This window comes from Trichoderma evansii, assembly GCF_050947405.1.
Source record: "Trichoderma evansii strain SZMC 28006 chromosome Unknown GGI43scaffold_7, whole genome shotgun sequence".
NCBI classification, from domain to species: domain Eukaryota; kingdom Fungi; phylum Ascomycota; class Sordariomycetes; order Hypocreales; family Hypocreaceae; genus Trichoderma; species Trichoderma evansii.
In genome coordinates, this window is record NW_028145199.1 from 481,719 (window position 1) to 501,222 (window position 19,504).

Below are 19,504 nucleotides of genomic sequence, written 5' to 3' on the forward strand. Positions count from 1 at the left end.
CTTGCGACCTTCGCCGTTTCTTGCCAGTTAATTCTGGCTTCGCAAGCACCGATTCGACACTGCCTATAGATTCATCCATATATATCCAAGTAAATGGTTCACCCGCCTTATCTTGTGTCTCCAGCATTTCGCGAGCCTGCTGTATCGTCGAAACCCAGGAAATTGAGGGGCCAAGAGCCTGAGTGAGAAAAAGGTACGGTTGCTTCTCCAAGTCGTTCTTTTTCCTTTTCCCTTCATTTCGAGCCCTTTTATCATCCACGACAGCGAGTAACCTTTCGGCTGCAAGTAGTTTTGGCCGTTTGTCAATCATTTCGACAAGACTTGCAACTTCAGCGTCGTACGGGCGTAAGCATCTCGACCTTACTGCATTGCCCAGAATGGCAGATGATCCTGCTGCAAGGAGATAAGGTTCCCAATCAATTAAAACTCCTTTGTTGAGGCACGTAACTACCCACTGGTATGCCAGACAAGGCAGTCCTAGAGCCAACGCTTGCATGTATTTGACTTTGCGGGAATGTGTGTCTGCAATCAGTGCGGTGAATCCATAGTTTAGAAAAGAGCTTGATAAGCTAAGAGGTTCTCCGTCATCAGTACTTGGTATGTTATATGTGCCCATTACCGTAGAAGGTTCGAACAATTCTTCAAAGCCTGATTCCAGGATTAGACCACCGGCTTGCTTAATCTTTGCCTCTATACTAGCACGGGTCTTTTCATTCTTCTTGTCAGGCGATATGGATATTGCAAAGGCCATACCCTCAAACAATCTTCGTCCACGAAAAGTAGATCCAATGCTTTGTTTGAAGATTCTACTCGATCTCAGGGAGGAAACCCCTGACTCAAGAACACTGCTAGACGGCGACTGCTGCAGCTCATCAGTAGAACTCGGCTCATGGAGAACAGACCGGATACTCGTTCTTAAAGCTTTGGTAGCTGGCTGCGGAGGCTTGCCCTTTGATGTCCTTTCCGAGTTTCTTGATCTCATCTTTCGACCCTGCGCAGGAGAAGACGAAGTAGTAGTAGCCTTGGGTTCCGGCTGGTCAGATACTGGAGAAGATGGTGTATCTGGCGTAGTTTTCTCGGATGCCACTGGCGTTGATAAAGTTGTAAAGCTAGATGATGTATGAGCCTTTCGATCAGCTATGCGAGGCCGTACGGGTGTGAGCGGCGTTTTATTGACGCGTCTCAGAGTCCGAATTGCTGTTGGTATTGAAGTTGCAGAGTCCGTCTTCGATACCTTAGGTTCAGGATTTCCTGTTTCCGTCGTCTCAGTCCTAGCAGGCACAACAGTGGCGTTACTGGAACTCGGTAAGGCTTTCTTATGTGCCTGAATATCTGGCTCAACCGACGTCCTCTCATTTGTCTCTGATGAAGTAATAATCTTGCTTCGGCGACTGCTTTGGGCTCGCCTTCCATATAATCTCTGCGCATGTCGACGTGGTGGAGGAAGTGAAGACGTCTGCACATCATCTTCAGCCTCATTTTCTGCAGATTCATCCTTGGCTAGTACAGGAAGCTCAGGCTCAGGTTCAGAAGCTGCCGGCGCATCACCGCGAGCCTCCACTGGGAAGGATCTGACAGGACTAGTAGCAGGAATCATTTCCTCAGAAGCGTCATCCTTGCTTCTCCCTGGTTTGGTATTTGAGGCCTCTTTGCTATCTATTTTTGATGATGCAGTGGCATCGTCTCGTGGCGTTGCTTTTGTCGATTCAGCAAACAGACTCTGCCCTGGCAAACTTGACCCTTTCTCAGAACCGCGCAAGCCACCATCTGTACTGGCAAGCTCCATTCTTTCTGGGCTTGGATTGTGACTGGGAAGCGTTCCTTCATCAATACTTGAAGACAGCCTTCTTCGCTTTCGGTTCCGACTTTCGTCCGTGTCTCGCTGAGGGGGTATTTGCACAGTAACCCGCTCCATCTCCTCCGCTGTCTGCAGTCTTATCTTATTCATCCGTTTCTTGCGTCTCATTCGTATGATTGCATCGTCCGAATCACTATCGATACCCAATTGCAGTGGTGGCATGTCTATTACTGCTTTACGCTCTTGAGATTTCTTCATTGGTTCATAGTGCGCCAGAGGTTGTCGGTTTTCGTGTCGTTTTGACGACTGAATAGTCGGTGATTCTGGGATCATGTCATCTCGAAGCTCTCTGTTTTCATGCAAGGCCTCTTCTTGAATCGGAGACACTTTAGGTTTGTGTGTGCTTGTTGGAATGTTGTTTATTCGACTGGGACTTGACGTATGTACAACGGTCGGTGAAGAGACATTTGCGCGTGCCTTTAGCGGAGATGTTCCCATAACATTCATGGAAATTGAGCCAGGCAACATGGCTGGTGACGGTCGAGACGACGTAGGACTATGGAGCTTCATAGCCGAAGTTACTGCCGGCGTTTGTTCAAAGAGCTGTGTGCCTGCAAATGGAACGCCGCCATTCGCATCGTTCTGAATGGCAAAGGGATTTTTAGGCGGTACTGGCGTTTCTGGTAGAAGGCCGACGGGCTTGAAGGGCGTATGACCGCTGCTTGGCCGGTGTTGCGAGATCCCATCCGGCGCCCTCCATTCGCCACGAGTATTTTCAAATCCTGCATCTTCAGAAACTTGAGATGACGGGCGGGCACCAGGGCTCAGGTTTCCAAAGTTGACTGCGCCGGTGTCATCAACATGCAGCGTGTCGGGCAGAGAGCTCGACTCTACCGGCTGGTAGAATTGGTCATAGTCTCGTTCCACATTGACCTGCGTGGGCGTCTGCTGTGAGATGTTCATGGCTCCTCCCAATTGTGACCTACCAGCGCCAATTGGCATGGTAGGGGTGTCGTCGCTGTGGCTCTGATTCGTGTTATCGCGATTGCGTGGAGAGGACGAGGAACGTGCGTTTCGGCCGAACGGGCTGCTCTCAGCTACGACAGCATCATCCAGGTCCTGCTCGCGGAGTCTTGACCGTGCTCGTGGCTGGTGAGCCTGGGGTGCCTCGCGTCCCACTCTGTGAATTTCGGCTGTGGGATTATTCGCATCACTACGGTGTGGCGTATTGGTAAACTGCTGCTTCTTTTTTTTTATCAAGTCAGCTTCTCACGTGTCCCTCTCCATAGCTGCAGAGAAGCAGGGGAGATGGCAAAACCAACCTGGAAGCTGTTATCTTGCCAACGTACGCTCCGTCTCGCTGAGCTTGAAATGTCCAAATCACCAGCCTCGGCTCCGTTGTCGGTGTGCCACTCTTCACGCTCTTCTGCGGCGTCTCTTCCCGCGTTCACATCCACATCCTCGCTCTGTATCCCGGGCTGTGGCGGCGATTCAAGGGCCCCGTGAAGCTGGTTGGTCAGCGCGAAATGCATGTCATGGACCCTGGCCAGTCGGGGTACGTACCGCTGCAGCTCCGAACTCAGCCTTGAGAGCGTCGAGAATGGCCTGGCTGTCTTGCGACTCGACGCCTTCCTCCAGCGCCAATTGCTCGGCTCGCATGAGCGGCCGTGGTCGTGTCATTATGAGGGCATTTTTTTCAGTTGTTTTTGTTTGAGATTTTAACAAGAGGGAAACTAATTGGGAGGCTCAAATTCGTGAAGAAGGGCTGGCGGGGCACTTGGCGAGGAACGAAGTACAAGTGACACGCTTGTGGAATCTCGACTCTTTTGCTGCCTGGAACTGGAACGCCACTACAATGGTCTATTTAGCCCAAGCTCAAAATTCACGTAAATGTCGCGGTATCACGTGCGCCTAAGAACTCACTTCCAAGTTCTTTATTAAGACTGAATTTGTGCTTAAGAAGTATCGTTGCAACCAAGGCAAGGCGCAGTAAAGAAGGTTCACCAGACAAATGTGGTGAAAGGGAGTTGTGTTGCTGTCAAAGGTCCGCTTCACTGTATTAATCTCTAAATATCCGCTATGCAAAATATAGCTCTCAGTATCCAAGTATATATACCTATATACTCAAAATAAAACAAAAACTGGGTATACATCTCTTCTTATGTCCTCTTTTTCTCCCTTTATACATCACGAAAACTCATCGTCATCATCATCCCCCCAACCCCCTCCAGAGTAATCCACAGGAGATTTGCCTGCCCATCTATTCTGCGAGGCTGGCATAGCTCCCTGCTGCTGCGTAGCCTCCGTCGGACTCGCAACAGACTTTTTCGAAGACGATGCCCCTGAGAAGAGCGGAGCAGGTGTCATGCCAGTATGAAACTGCTCTCCGCCTGCCGCGCTGTTTGTATTGACATTGAGTGGCGCTGGAGTAAACTGTTGATTAATAGCCCCTGGATGAGGCACGGCTTGTTGGAACTGCAGTGGCTGCTGGCCCATTGGCGGACCACCTTGGAACCCCATGGGAAATTGTTGGCTGCCAGGCTGCATCTGAAACGCCTGATTTGGTCCAGGTATTGCTTGTGGAATAGGAACTGGAGGGAATGTATGCTGCGGCTGTTGGGCTACTGGGCTCTGGACTGCCGACTTAGAACCACTGCTCTTGAACCACTTTCCCCATGATTTTCTATTTTCTTTGTTACCAGCCGTGGGTGACGTCTGTTGAGGCGTTTGAAGCGGTGGTAAAGGTCCGGGCTGTGCAGCCAAAGGCATATTGGGAAGAGGCTGAGCAGTCCATTGTTGCTGCGGATGCTGCTGCATCTGATATTGCTGTGGTGGCAGCGGCTCAGGCTGACCCATTGGTTGAAATCCTTGCATAGGCATTGCTTGAACTGGGATTTGGCCAGGCGGCCCCATGATTTGCTGCGGGGGCACTCCTTGGAACTGGGCAGTCATTTGCGGAGGTATTTGTCCCTGAGTCTGTAGAGGCGCTGGAGGCGGAACCTGCTGCGAAATCTGTTGCGGAACCTGTTGCGGAATCTGTTGCGGAACTTGCTGAGGAACCTGCTGCGGGACGCGTTGATTTGGCGGAGAGGCGGGTGTTGGATTAGGAGGTGCCTTTGTAAGAACCTTGCGCTGATTCACCTTCAACGGGGCCACTGCCGCTACATGTTGAACCTCGTCGTGATGTTCCTCAATACTAGTCAAGAGGTGGCCAGAAGCCGAGGGCCCAATGCGTGTGGGGGACTGCGGTACGTTTTGACTGGATATGTCAGGGGGTGGTCCCGTATTTGTTCTAACTTGGCGCAGGGACTGAGATCTTTGCACTCCATCAGAGACATTGTCTGGGCTAGATTGCTGCATCTGAGACTGAGACTGAGGATATGGCACCCCTTGCATATTCCCCTGATTCACATTTACTAGCTGTTGTGGTGGCGCTGACTGTCTGCCACCTTGGGTAACGGGAGACTGTGGAAGATCTTGGGGAGGTCTTGCCAAAGCCACATTAGAAGGGGGAACTGAAGATGAGCCTTGAGAGCCAGATATAGATGCAAAGTAAGAGTTGTTGACGTTTTGTGGTGCAATAGAATTCGTAGAGCTTCTTCGGGAGTCAATCGGTGAAGGCGTATCCATGGGAGCAGCTCCAGATGACATGCTTTGAGATCGAGATCGTATAGGGGATACATCTTCTTGGGTAGGCCGACGCTGAATAGGCCGCGGCTGTGGAGGCGGCGTTTGATAGCTTGAAAAACTAGCATAAACACCCGGGTTGACACTTTGCGGTCTTGGTGGCTGTACGCTTTGTGGTCTTTGTGGTTGTTGGTTTTGTACTGGGACAGCATTTTGTCCTGGCTGAAATGATTGTCGGCGCTGATGTTGGAGATGCTGTGCTGGTCCAGCTGTAGCTGAGCGCGGCGCCATTCCAGCTGGTACTATCACAGATCCAGGCGGCGGAGGGCCTGCCCTGATTGGCATCTGTTGCGGTTGACCTGGACCTGAACCCCGTCGTTGGTTCTGAAGAACGGGCATGGCGCTTGCGGGTCGCATTGGCTGCTGGCTCTGGAGCGGGCCGTAAGGAGCAATCACTGGCGGGCCATCATCATGCGGATATGGCGCTGTAGTCTGGCGAATAATCGGCGGGTGCGGCATCCTCACTGATCCTGTTGGATAGGGGAGCTGGGCTGAAACCTTGGGTGGTATAGGGGGTGCGGCATATTGCTGGGCTAACTGTACATTGGACTGCGACAAATCTGGTCCTGTCGTATATGGCCTTTGTATAGGGGCTGGAGGCTGAGCAGTTGCGATTGGAGGCTGCTGTGGCGGATTTTGCTGGACAGCAGCTGGAGCCGGGGGTGGAGCTGGAGCTGGAACTGGAGCAGGAGTTGGAGTCATAGAAGGTGGGTGTTGTCCATGCTGAATCAGATTATATCCCGATAATCGAGGATCTTTTGCAGCAGTCTCCGTACTTGAACTTGCAACGGAGCCTTGCTCTGATCCCTTCAAGGCATCTTGTCTCTCTGGCGACTGTCCAGGTTTTCCGCGCGCAGGTCGAAGTACAGAAGGATACTTGACAACTCCAGGTCCAGAATCCACCGGCGGTTTGGCCGCAGTGGCTGGCCTCATACTCATATTCAGAGATGCCTCTCGCTGCAACGCCGGGCTCATTATCCGCGCCGGCAATGAAGTCGGTGGCTGCGCGCTCGTCTGCGGAGCTTGACCTGGCGCATAGGCTTGATAGTCGTCCTGTCCCTGTCCCTGGTCCTGGCTTCTGCCAGCATAGGCGTTGTAAACGGCGCTGGACTCTCGAAGCGTCGGCTTCCTGGCAATCTTAAACGGCTGGGGGCCGCCATTGCCTTGCTCTTGGGATGGGCTATACCCCTCGTTCGGCTGTTGCTGCTGCTGCTGTTCCATCTCCAATTCCTTCTGCAATTCATCTGCCTCTCGCTTCTTCCGCTCTTCTATTCTCTGCTGGACATCACGTTGCCGCTCCTCCTGGTGCTGTCTAACTTCCTGCCGTCTCAGCTCCAAACGTTGCTCATCCGTCAATCTCTCCTCCCTCACGGTACTCTCCTCAATAGGATCAAACTCGGCTGGCAGTTCCACAAACCCAGGTCGCGGCTCAATCTCGACCGGCGCCATAACATAGTTGCCCGCCAATTCAACTGGATCCGGGTGCGTTTCCACGCGGGCCGATGCCGTGTGTTCCGTCGGCATCTCAGCTACAAAGCCCACAGGATCAAACTGCAGATGCATTGGTATAGCAGTTTCTACCGGAAGCTCGTACATCTCGTAGTTCAAGACTTCTTCCTCGGGTACTGCGCTCGCCTCTCCCACGATGTCGTCTCCAATGATATAACTCTCAATGGGGGTCACCATTGCTGGTTCCGCGTATGCTATTGTAGGCGGCGGCGGCTCAACAGCTCTTGCGTTCATGGCAGTCGTAGATCCATGGCTCTGAGCCTCATTCCCAGTCCGAGCAACTGTCTCACTTGTCCGTACCATTGGTGTCGTATTCTGGCTCACCATAGGACTGACGCCCCTATTGTTGTCCGTAGGCGGTCCCATTAGATCAGCTCCCACCACCGCCCTCCTCGCCGCCTCTTCTTCTTCGTCAACCAATGGACTTACATCCACATATGTCCCCGGCCCCAGATACATGAAATTCTCCGGCTGAAACACCGCCTCCCCCTCCGCCTCGTTGTCGTCCTCGGCCGCGAAATCGTCCTCCCAGACGGCACTTACGGGCTGCGCCGTCGCCGACATGCGCGATTTCCATTCATCCTTATCTTCCACCGCAGCTCGACCTGTACGGCTGGGACCTCCTGTGACGCTGATATGCCGCTTCACCTGCTGCTGCGACTCGAGCTTCTCTTCGGGTGCGAGGTCTGGCGCCGGAGATTGAGCGTCGATAAAATCGGGAAACTCGTCGCCCGCATTGGGGAAATGGTACTGGACGTGGCCAGTGGGCGTGTAACGGTAGAGCCATCGATTGCCATCGTAGTCCCACTCCCAGCCGGGTGGGAGAGTGGCCATGATACCCGCTTCCCGCTGCCCTGCCGCAGTTCTTGCTCGTGCTCTTCAATTCAGTGGGAGACGAGTGCAGAGGTCGCTTCCACCAGATGGTGTCATAAGTCGAGTATGGGTATAGATTATTATTTTAAAAACTGCCTCGTTTAGAGGCGTACTCGCACAGCGTCGGGTCGGAATCGAATTGCCTCGTTCAGCCGCACTGTTGTCGCATCGCCGCTGGAGAGTCGTCCACAATCTTGCATGGAGGAAGAAAACGCTATGCTTGGTCGCTGAGCCAAAAGAAGAGCTCCAAATGAACTAAATGGCTCTCAATAATTTTTAGCACAAAGTGATGCTGCCCCAAAACGATTAAACACAAGAAACCGGAAAAGCAAGGCCCATGCTATCCATGCCAAAAGATTAGAACAAGGGGAAAAGAAACAGAAGCTGACAGCTGACAGCTGAAACGCAGCAGATGAGATGTTGCTTCTAATAATATCCCAAGCCCCGGTGCGGCTGGCTGGTATGCGGGGGTCGCTATCGACACTATCGAAGCCATCAAAGGCGCCTCGTTAGGCGGACTTTGGGCTGAAGAGATTTGGGCCTCTAGTCCTTCTTAGGACAGCTTCCAGAGGTGCAATTTTTTTCTATAATCACCGTCTACAAAACAAAAACAGCCCGTATATTGAAGTTATAGATCATAATTCGCCATTCTCGTTTAAGTCGTAGACATGGGTCGTCGTATAAGTGATAAAAATAAACTACCTGGGTCATTGCTACTAGGCACATAGCACCACTCTTAACATCCTCAATTTACAACGGCCGTCAAATATGGTCTAGAAATCTATCCCTTTTTTACGGGACATGTATTCTCTATTGTGTGATCTAATGAATACCATCTTAATCATTATATAATATGGCATATTTCGCTCCCTTTGCTCGTCTTAGCCTGCGAGCTTCCTGGTATCTCTTCAAATTGGCGGTTTCTGCGCCAGCTGTCTCTAAATCCGTAACCCATCCATCAAGTCGTAAAAAATAAATGCAATGCTAGGCCTGCTAATGTTGTGTAAAGAGAGTGAATCGCTGAAAATACAAGTCGACCAATAAGCAAATTAAGACTTGACCCCAGCAAATCTTTCAATCTATGCACATGTGGCGAAAGAAAAGAAGAAAAAAGGAAAAAGGAGAGTAAAAAAAAAAAGGAAAAAGCAAAACGGAATCAGCGGCATAGAGACGCATCACAGATTAGACCATGTCATTGTGGCTGTGGACGCTCCTAGTTCCGCTCCGTGCGCGTCCAAATATGCGAGACCGCGTTTGAGACTGGGACTCGACTGACATGGCTGGGGCCAGAGCTGAAGTAGATGCACGAGCGTCTGCAGCAGACTCTTCCTCCTGCAGCCCCCTCTCCTTCTCCCGGATAGACGCCATCCTCTGCATATGTACATGCTCTCGCCGTTTTTCAAATACATCTTGGAACCCTCCTGCGGCGGGTTCTTGGTTCGGTACGCTGCGGATGCTAGACGTAGCTCGAGGACGACCGTATGTTGAGCCGAGTTGTGAGCCCTCACCAGCGTTGTTGTATGCTGGTGGCGCCGGCATATTTGCCCAGTACAAAGGATGATCTCGGCTACCACCAGGGTCGACTCGGAGCGGTGCTTCAATGCCCACTTGAACCATCTGATACATAAGCTCTGTGACAAATTTGTTGTGGCGGTTTAGTCGAAGGAGTTCGTTTTGAAAGCTACTCTTGTGGAAGAAGACTATGTTCATAGTGCATGATCTTACTTCCTTGAAGCCAGTCATCTCAGTAATGATACTCGGCTGATAATCTCGCTTGTTAGCCTGGACAAATTCTAACATTCGAGCCTTGAGCTCGTCAATTAGATGACCCGGTGTACCAAATCGCATCTCGAGAGGAATGGAATCTGAAAGGCCATTGGATCGTCGTTGGTTGAGGATGAAGACGGTATTGAGAAGCGAGTTTGGTGCTTGAACAATGTGTCCTTGCATCTTCTTGAACTCGGTATAGAGCAGCGATATCTCCGTCACGTAATAGTCATCGCCCGTCAGGGTGGCTCCAGTGTTACCATAAATAGTTACCCGGTCACCTACATCGAATGGATGCTTGATGAAGACGAAGATGATGGATTGAAGAAATTCTTGGGCCGTTGCCTGAAGGACCCATGCGAGACCGAGGATCGAGGAGCCAGCAGAAGCGAGGCCAGCGGCAGTCGAATCTGACAAGATAGCGATGAAGACGATGACCGCGATAATAACGATGATAACCAAGAACACTTTATCAAGCTTCTGTATCACAGAGTCAAGATCCTTGAGTGATGCTGCAATGGCCTTCTTCTCGAGCTGAATCTCATTGCAAACTGTCTCAAACTCGTCCATGGAGATGTCGCCATTGAGATCCTTATCAAACATGCCAAAGGCCGCCTCAGCTTCCTCCACAGTTTCAAACGCAGCCTGCAGATCTTCCAAGTGGACAGTCTCGCGGCCCTCTCGTACGACACTACGGTAGATGAGGCGCGCGAGAGTGTGTGCGGATGCGGTGCTGCGAAGCAGCTCAGCCACGATCCTCCGAGGATGGTTGTTGTCAGCCCCTTTGCGGCCCAGAAGATCATTGCCCACCCTGCCGGCAGCATGACCGACTTTGCCCAGCACCTGACGGGCATTGTTATGGAGAGCTTTCAGAGGAGTTTGTAAGCCGCTCGCAGAAGCATTTCCAACGCTGCCTTTCCAAAACGTGTCGGTCGTCTCAAGCTTGGATTTTGCATATTCAAAAAGGCAAACGAGTTGGCGGATGTCGCCTTTGTTGTTCTCGATTCGAGTGGCGTATGTTCGCTGGTGAAAGCTTTGAGCAATCCACTGTATGAGAATCTTCTCCACCCAGTTGAGTGTGGCAAGCACAAAAAGCGCAATGATGACTTTGTTGACGATGCCAATCCAAGATACATCAACTTCGTCTTCCCGGCCTTCTGGGACCGGAGCACGGTGGCTGTTCATGGTAGGCTTGAAGGAGATGAGGATGGCTAGAAACCACAGAAACATGGCCGTATGCAGCTCGAGACGTTGTCCAATGTCCCGCCACTTGTGGGCATTGGTCGACCCGACCATTTTAGCGATGCCGTGGAATAGAGAAGGGATCAGATTCGTAATCATCCGTGTCACCCACAGCGAACACCAAACGATTTCCAGCCAGATGCCAAACCACATGAGATAGACACCACCAACTCCACCAACAGCGTCTTTAACGCCATTGAATCTATACGTGCCAAGCAAGACGGGAGCCAGGAGCAAAGCAGCGCCAGGGATAAGGTAGATGATGTATCGAAAGAAGCGAGGGAACTTGCTGATAAAGAGCCACAGCTTGTAAAGGGCGGCATTGGTATTTTTCTTCTTCTCCGGGACTATTTCCGGGGCAGGCTGGTTGAAGGCATCCTCCGGTTCAGGGCTGTGATGTCGGACTTTCATGCGGGAGCCGGACTCCCGATCATTTTCCTGGTTAGAGACCATGCGCTCAGCGCGGAGAAGCTCAAGGTCATCGTTAAGACGATTGGCCTCGGCACGCTGGCTTATCGGGGATACACCATCGGCGTCATCGTGAAGAGGGGCCAGTGTATTAGACGTGTTGAAGGTGTCAAGGGTTGGTACTTCGAATCTTTCGTATTTTTCGTCGTACCGGTCATTAAACTCGTCCTCATATGTGTCGCCCTCCTGCTCTTCAATCCGATTCATCTCTGCAGAAGTCCGAAGTGGATGAGAAGTAGAGGGCATGGCGGGAAACGGCTCTCCAGCCATGGCAATGTTGAAGCACAGTTGGCTCAAGCGCAGGGACTGTGGAGAAGAAACTGGGGAAAAGGAAGCTGTTGGCCGCGGTTTATAAGATCAGTGAGAAGGCAGAGGAATAACGCTTATGCTAATAAGAATGACATCCAGATAACGGAATTGGCGGGAGACGCTCCGCAGCTAAGGCTCGGCCTAGCACGATAAAAGTTGATGCTAGGAGCCCAGGGTTCAAAGGATCGGCGTGGTGTTTTGTTGGCCGTCTTGGTGGAGCGAGTGACGAAATGATGCCGTTTCTGCAAGAGGGAATGAGCAGCCAAGGCCAGGTTCTTCTTTTATTTACTGCACGCACAGTTGGAGAGAGGGAGTCCACCCTTGGAAAAAATCAAACAAGATTTAAAAGAGGAGCCGCTTCAATGAGTCAAATTTCTTTCTATTGATAGCTACCTGCTGGCGTAACCGGCCGTTGAATGTGGCTAAAAAAGTCTGCACTCGAGCATACTCCGGGAATATATCGTCCATTTTGGCGTCGCTATCCTGCCCGTTTTGTCCTCACTAGTACCCTGTAGCGCCTAGCGCATGGTTTTCGACGGCTGAAGAGCGCCTTCAGGGCAGTGGTGCAGCCACATTTCGGTTTCTGCTCCCCCCCATGTTCCCAAACAAATCTCTGCCCTGGCCGCTATTTGTCTGCCTGTGCATAGAGGCAAATACAGGGCAGTAGCGCATCTGCTAGCGCTCGTCGCTAAGAAGCGCCACGGAACAAGGCGCCTCCGGAGTGCTTCTTGGGGTCTAGCGCGCTTCTGCCACATGTCAGAGAACACTCTCGAACTTACTTTTCGGTTTTTCATCGCCGCAGCTTGTCTGATTCCCCAGCACCAAACGAGAATTAGCAGGAATACGACAGCACGCTGGGAATCCCCAGAACCGCCGAGGCCTACGCGGACCCATCGGCCCACCAGCTTGCTGTATGATTTCCCTGATTTCCCCTCTCAAGCTTTTTTTTAGTATGAAGCTTGACAAGGTGCTTGACAGGGTCGCCGACGATCGCAGTGGAGCTGCCGAGTTGCGGGTGCTGGAGTCAAGCTTCATCGCGGACAGTTGCAGTGACCGATTATCAGAGATTCGCTCTCTTGGCTGACTCGATCGGCTTGCATTTAGGGAATAGATGGGAGGGTCCTGCTTGAATAGCGGGCGTTTGAGGGGACGGGCATCGCGTCAGGACATCCAGGTGTGCATCTTACACAGCAAACAATTGGCTGGACGGCGACGATGGCTTCAAACCGACCCTGACCCCCCCTCTGCCAAGGGATCGGCATCGTGCATGGCGCGCATGCCATCCAGCCATCTACACCGCAGCAGACTACATCCCGTGAGGCACGACTGCGCAAGTTACCCGCCGTTTCCGCCTTTGCAGCGCTACAGCTCCGTATAGCATCTCAAACAGTGCTGCATCCTTTGCGTGCGTCAACATCCAAACCCCGGCTCAAACCCCTCCACGGAACTTCAGCTCGGCCTGCTCACCGTCCGAGCCACCGCCGTTCTCTCACTGTGCTGCCGGCCCCGCGTGTCCCGCCGCTACCCAGTCCCGCCCCGGACCCGCAAACTGTGGGAGAGACACGTACGCAAGCTTTCGACGCCAAGAGGCATCGCCGATTCCCATGTGCTGTCCGTTGCATGTTAATTGCTTCTCGGAGAGCATGACGATTCCGCTCAAAGATAAGCTAACAAGCTAGCAAATAGTCATCGTCCCCGTGGCGCTTCCGCACGCAATATCTGACAGGCAAATCAGAGACGATCCGCTTATCAATCCCCTTGCGACTCTTTTTTTCCAAGTCCCGAAAGCAAATCCATATCTCGAGATCATCCGCCGATTTGTCGTGACAGTATGACATCCAAGCTCCACATCCAGACCTCCCTGTCAATACGAGGTGGCAAAGACAGGCTTCTTCATTTGCTCATCGACGCTCTCAAGTTCCGCTGTGAATCGAGATTGCCCATCACCACATACATACATCCAAACATGCGGGCACACTTGGCACGCTTGGCACTACCGAAAAGAAGAACAGAATAAGCATAATTCAATTTGTTTCCACTATTAGCCTAAGCACTTGCATGTGCACATACGTACAGTAAAGCTCGGGGCACTATGAAGATTTTCCGCAATGCTGTTTCAGGGCTGCTACCAAACCGAAATACCCTACCGTATATGGATCAAATACATACGGAGCGCGACCCCTGATATTCAGCATCTACCTATGGAGTAGATTCGGTAGCATACGGTCCGTGTCGAACTGCCTTGCTCTATTCGATTGTCTCTTTGACTGAGTCGATATTGGCATCATTGCCACCTGATGTAAATTACCGGTACGTCGTGAGTGCACGTCCACAAACCAGCAACTCCTTGTCAGAAAAACTGGGCCCGGGTGTACATACACAAACGCCCAAATTTCAACTCACAACTAAAGTACCTCTTGATTGTTTTCTAATTAAAGAAATTATCGGATGATATGGAACTGCCAAATTAAAGTACTTCTACAATTGGTGCTGCCAGCCCGTCAGCGGCTGATCCGCCGTGCCTCTCAAGCCTCCATTACGCTGTGGCGCATGCTAAAACGTGAATCATTTTAAACAGCGAAGTCCTCATTGATCTAGAATAATCAAATGGTTTTATAGAGGCCTCGTTGAGTTCAGGATCGAGAACCAAGTGAACCGCTTTTTAATTTTGGTAGATTAAATAGAAGCGAACTAATAGTTCTACGTAGGACAGCTTGGGTAAATGAATCTTTTTTAGGTATCGGAGATTAGAAATTAAGATCTTACGATACAGGGTCATAAGAATATGATATTTAGGTTATGAGAGTAATATTTGTGATGAGAGGAATAAACGTATCCTGTTCAATGCGTAACACACCAAACTAACGGCAGTTAGTTAAACACTAAAAGCAAGTTAATCCTCCGTTTATTGCAAATAAATGTTACTTGGTTGCTGCTGAGATAGACGATAGGAGCCAATATGGGTTTAGTTCCGTCTCAAATCTATGCGTTGCAGTGAACAAGTGCTTTATGCGAGTTGCCGCTGCAGGTTGCATCAAGGAAGTTATTAGTCTCCGTCGGAACATTTTTACCGCACTTGGCAATTGGTCTGATGTGAGCAAGAGAAACATATATTAATACGGGAGAATAGTACTCAAAACTTGAATTATGCTGTTATCACAATACTATTGACTATTGATCAAATATCGCGAGCTCAAGTGCCAACTTCAAGGTTGGCCAACCTGGTACAACTCAAGTGCAGCAGTGTCTCCCATTGGTCGCACAAGTCAACGCATCGGCCTCTTAAAAGCAAATCCCCGATTTGTGTGCCTTCGACGCATTTTTTGTATGCGTCTATTGCGTCTCCTCATAACCCCCTCATGACCCCCAACTTCGATAATCATGGTTCCCTGTCACACCGCTTCGCGATTGGCCGCTGTTCTAACAAGGGCTGCATTATTGCCTAGTACGTCACAAGCGATGCACCCGTGGGTTACTTTATTCGTCCAACGCAGTTAATCAACTCCAACAATGGGCTCATTTGGCTAAATCTAATATCTCGGCGGTCGGGGTAGCGATGCTAATTGTCACCCTCCCAACTTTTCTGCACGAGAAACAGACTCCAAGATTATATCTACCTATATCTGTATCTAAGCTGGAAAGTTGCATATCATTTAGAAATTGTCAAATTGATGATGATTTTTTATCCCGAAATGCTCCTGCGATCACCAATACGCACTTCCATGAGGTTCATAATCAGGGCCTCCCTTGACTTGAGATAAAGCTCCCTCTTAGCGGCGGCCCCCATATTCACTAGAACGCGGGGTGCAGCAGAATGCCCCAGAGCTCGACGCTTTCGGCAGTCTTTAGTGGATAGCTTGGCGTTGGAGCATGGCAATCAGTGCCGACGACCAAGGCAGATGAGTTGGCCGGCTATTATCTTTTGTATGTAGGGGTAGGTGGGCATATGTAATAAGAAGGCTCAACTCCTCAACACTCATTGCGCATGATTGTCGCCAGGCTTTGACTTTATCATCTCTTGTCTTTTAGTCACTTCTAATGTCTCATTCATGATTCCCTGTTCCTCGCATCTGACTTTCATTCTGGCGTCTTCAGAGTAGTGGCTATCGAATATTGGTATCATCTACCGACTGTCATTATCATCACAAGGAAGGATGGATCCCAAACAACCAGAGGAGGTGCAGCACTCTGAACATCGTAAACTTCCAAGATCTTCTCGCCATGGCGGCCAATCGAGCAGTAAAGGCGCAGATCGTGCGCTGGCCATCATTGGCGACCAGAAAATTGAAGTTACCGAAGAAGAAAATCGCCGTATACTTTGGAAAACCGACAGAACCATCTTGGTGATCCTTGTATGGATCTACTTCCTCCAGATCCTCGACAAATCAGTCCTGGGATATGGCGCGACATATGGCCTTAAAGAAGACACGAACCTCAGCCCTGGCCAATATTCTCTTATAGGGTCCATCGCCCCCATCGCCCAGCTGATATGGCAACCATTCTCATCCGTCCTCATCGTCAAGGTGCCTCATCGCATTTTAATGCCTGCTCTCTGCCTTGGATGGGGCATCGCACAAACTGCCATGGCGGCATGTCATAATTTTTCGGGTCTTATGGCTACACGATTCTTCCTTGGCTTGTTCGAGGGCGGTTGCTTGCCCTTGTTCAGTGTCATCACCAGTCAGTGGTACCGACGAGCTGAGCAGCCCATGCGCGTCGCAGCGTGGTACGGGACCAATGGGCTGGCTACTATATTCGCTGCCGCTGTTTCGTACGGGCTGGGGCATATTCAGTCGCCACTATTAAGAGAATGGCAGATGTAGGCGCAAACTCTCCAAGCTACTCTGGATATTAGTCTTTGCTAATACATTCTCAATCTAGCATCTTCCTCTTCGTCGGACTTTTAACCATCGTCTCTGTTCCATTTGCTTATTGGCGATTGGACAACGACATCCTCTCCGCACGGTTCCTTACTGACGAGGAGAAGCCAAAAGCAATCGAGCGACTTCGCGCCAATCAAACAGGCACTGGTAACCGAGACTTCAAATGGAAGCACGTTGTTGAGGCTGCTCTAGAGCCAAAGACTTATCTCTGGTTTGGAATGACGCTGCTGCTCAACGTCGGAGCAATTGTCACCGTCACATTTGGCCCCCTTATCATCAACGGTCTCGGCTTTGACAAATACACAAGCAGTTTACTGAATATGCCATTTGGCGCCCTTCAAGTAATTGTCATCCTTGTCTCCAGCCTCTTAGCCCAGAGGGCAAAATTAAAGGGAGCTATACTGGCTGTATTCGTGTTGCCAGTTCTCGCTGGGTTAATCATGTTATACTGCGTTCCTCGAGACAATTCACATCAAGGAGCTCTACTTGCTGGATACTATCTCCTAGCTTTCCTCTTTTCCGGTAATCCTCTTATTGTCTCCTGGATCGTCGGCAATACTGCTGGAACAACCAAAAAGTCAATGATCATGAGCGTGTACAACGCTGCTAGCTCTGTGGGCAATATTATCGGCCCCATCTTGTTTAACGATAGAGATGCACCTGCCTACAAACCTGGTTTACGCGCATGCCTGGCTATATTCTCAGCATTGATTGGAGTGATTTTACTGCAATGGGCTAATCTGATTGTTCTCAATAAGATTCAAGCCAAGACTCGAGTACGCAACGGAAAGGAGGCACAAGTTATTGACCGCTCTATGCAAAACCATTACCGCACAGCTAGGCACCATGAAGATGGAATACTTCAGGACGATGAGGGAGCTAACGAAGATGAGGATACTCTTGGACGAAATGCTTTCTTGGATCTCACAGACCGTGAGAATGATGAGTTTATATATATCTACTAAATAAAGCTAAGGAATAATTACTTAAGAAATGAAGAGACCCTATCTTCATAATAAACGCCGGCCCTATGTTAACCTGTCAAATGTTCCTCTAAAACAATCTGAGAGTTGAGATATTTATCTTTGTTCGTTTTGCGTTCTAATGCGTATTCTAGACATGTTACGCATTCAAAATATGTTGCATATTGAGGATAAGTCGTGCAATCCGCTCATGACTTGCTAAATATTCCTTCAGGAGTTACCATTTTGGCCAGAATGACGAGAATGCCGCCAAAAAGGCACATGGCGCCACTGAACATGGTGACCTGCTCGAAGCTAGCATAATGGGCTACAAAGGCGCCGTCAATAGGAGGTCCTATTAAGACTCCGACAGCTCCCAAGGCCAGACCCATGCCAGTATAAGTACCAATATTGCGAGGGTCATCGGCACAGCTTGTGATGGTAACTGTTGCTCCGGAGATGATTGTGCCAGAGGTAAAGCCGAAAACGGCTGCATAAGCGATGATGGCTGCATTGTTATGCGTTTCGTTCATACAAAAGCAAATGACGGCGGTGGCGATAGTTCCGATGGCATACATGTTCATTTTTCCGTACTTGTCAGCCAAAATACCCGGGATAACACGGCCAAAGGTCGAAGCGGCATTGAGGATGGCGGGCAAGTAGCCAGCAATAGTTGCGCCCATGCCTCTGATCTCTACGGCATACGTCGGGAGGAAGATGATGGGCATGAACATTCCGATGAAGGCGAAGAAGGTGGAAGTGATGATGAGTATAAACTTGGCGTCTCGGAACACACTAGTGATGAAAAATGCCGTTGGTCGCGGCGGCAGGCGTGACTTGATGACGATGATGGAAAAAGCCATGAAGGGCACCATGAGGAAGCCGATGATTCTGACGGTCCAGCCAAATCCTATATCTGTGGCGTTGAGCATCCTGGACACGGCGATTGGCATGATGATGCCACCAATGGAAGAGCCAGAGATTGCGATTCCGAAGGCGGCTGCTCTCTTTTTGTCGAACCAATGGGCCAGCGCGCCCATGGCTGGGAACTGGAGAAATCCCATGGTACTACCCATGAGAACGCCCTGCACGAGAATGATTTGCCAGTATGTTTTGCAGAGACTCAACATCATGACGGCGAAGATGTAAATAACGGCCGCGGGTTGCATTATCTATGGGTGAGTGTTAGTTTCCAATATGGTAGGATTGACTGAGTTTGACAAGATGTGAACGGTAGAAACAATATACCTTTACTCCATAGCGATCAAACATGGGCCCTCCAATCATGCCCGTAAAGAACTGCAAGAATGCAGAAAGAGAACCGATCCAGGCCACATCGTCGGGAGTACGATCGCGAAGCTGGTGAGTCAAGTAGTACTCTGTAAAGGTACCGAACGAGTTGGAAAATCCCAGACAGCAGAAAAAGACGGAAGCAGTTCCGCAGGCAACAAGCCATGCTCTCAGACCGCCTTCAGGAGCTGGCTCTATTTCATCAGACGATAACCATCTCTCTTGGCCGGGGGCGAGTTGCTCGAGGGCGATTTGTTCCTCTGGAAGGGGAGTACCCTTTTCTTCCACCGAAGTTGTTGTCGACATGGTTGGAATAATGCGTCCTTTGGAAAATGTAATAGTCTTCAATAGTATCCTTACTGTTTGTTATACCGATTTGAGACTAGAAAGGAGATCTTTGCCTTATCAAATGGATCTGATAATAAGGTTGGAAAAAAGGTTGATGACCAGGGGACCGTCCATCTCTTATACTCCGACGACATTTTTTGTCTCTCTCTAAAAGCCCGAGAAGTCTACCTTCTATCTAAGGCAGGCAGCTCCATCATACGAGATTCCTTCGAAAAGTCCCATTTCTCGGAGATGATAAAATGGCCATGGATCGGAGGGTTTGGGCTGGGCCTGCATCTTGCTGCACCAAGGTATAATCCGAGCAAGCGGCGGACAAAAATACAGGGAATGCGAGGTTCTGAGCACACACACTGGTATTATACACATAC

The 19,504-nt window shown here is 50.3% G+C and overlaps 4 protein-coding genes across 4 annotated transcripts; 1 reads left to right on the forward strand and 3 right to left on the reverse strand.

Moving 5' to 3' along the window:
* Positions 1–3,658: 3,658 nt before the first annotated feature.
* GGI43DRAFT_343852 (uncharacterized protein) lies at positions 3,659–7,981 on the reverse strand. The gene has a single exon (XM_083202180.1). The coding sequence runs from the start codon at positions 7,826–7,828 to the stop codon at positions 3,986–3,988; it is 3,843 nt and encodes a 1,280-aa protein (XP_083061625.1). The 5' UTR covers positions 7,829–7,981; the 3' UTR covers positions 3,659–3,985.
* Positions 7,982–8,634: 653 nt separating this feature from the next.
* Positions 8,635–12,281, reverse strand: GGI43DRAFT_344019 (Mechanosensitive ion channel-domain-containing protein). The gene is made up of 2 exons (XM_083202181.1): positions 11,952–12,281; positions 8,635–11,895 (listed from the first exon to the last, which is right to left on the reverse strand). Exon 2 carries the CDS (start codon positions 11,612–11,614, stop codon positions 9,050–9,052), a length of 2,565 nt encoding a protein of 854 aa, XP_083061626.1. The 5' UTR covers positions 11,615–11,895; positions 11,952–12,281; the 3' UTR covers positions 8,635–9,049.
* A 2,731-nt stretch (positions 12,282–15,012) lies between these two features.
* Positions 15,013–17,501, forward strand: GGI43DRAFT_422221 (major facilitator superfamily domain-containing protein; the record flags this gene model as incomplete). The annotated part of the gene is made up of 3 exons (XM_083208068.1): positions 15,013–15,098; positions 15,894–16,472; positions 16,535–17,501. The coding sequence occupies 3 exons, from the start codon at positions 15,013–15,015 to the stop codon at positions 17,499–17,501; spliced, it is 1,632 nt and encodes a 543-aa protein (XP_083061627.1).
* A 103-nt stretch (positions 17,502–17,604) lies between these two features.
* Positions 17,605–19,200, reverse strand: GGI43DRAFT_344677 (major facilitator superfamily domain-containing protein). The gene is made up of 2 exons (XM_083202185.1): positions 18,747–19,200; positions 17,605–18,670 (listed from the first exon to the last, which is right to left on the reverse strand). Exons 1-2 carry the CDS (start codon positions 19,092–19,094, stop codon positions 17,708–17,710), a joined length of 1,311 nt encoding a protein of 436 aa, XP_083061628.1. The 5' UTR covers positions 19,095–19,200; the 3' UTR covers positions 17,605–17,707.
* Between the last annotated feature and the right edge of the window lie 304 nt (positions 19,201–19,504).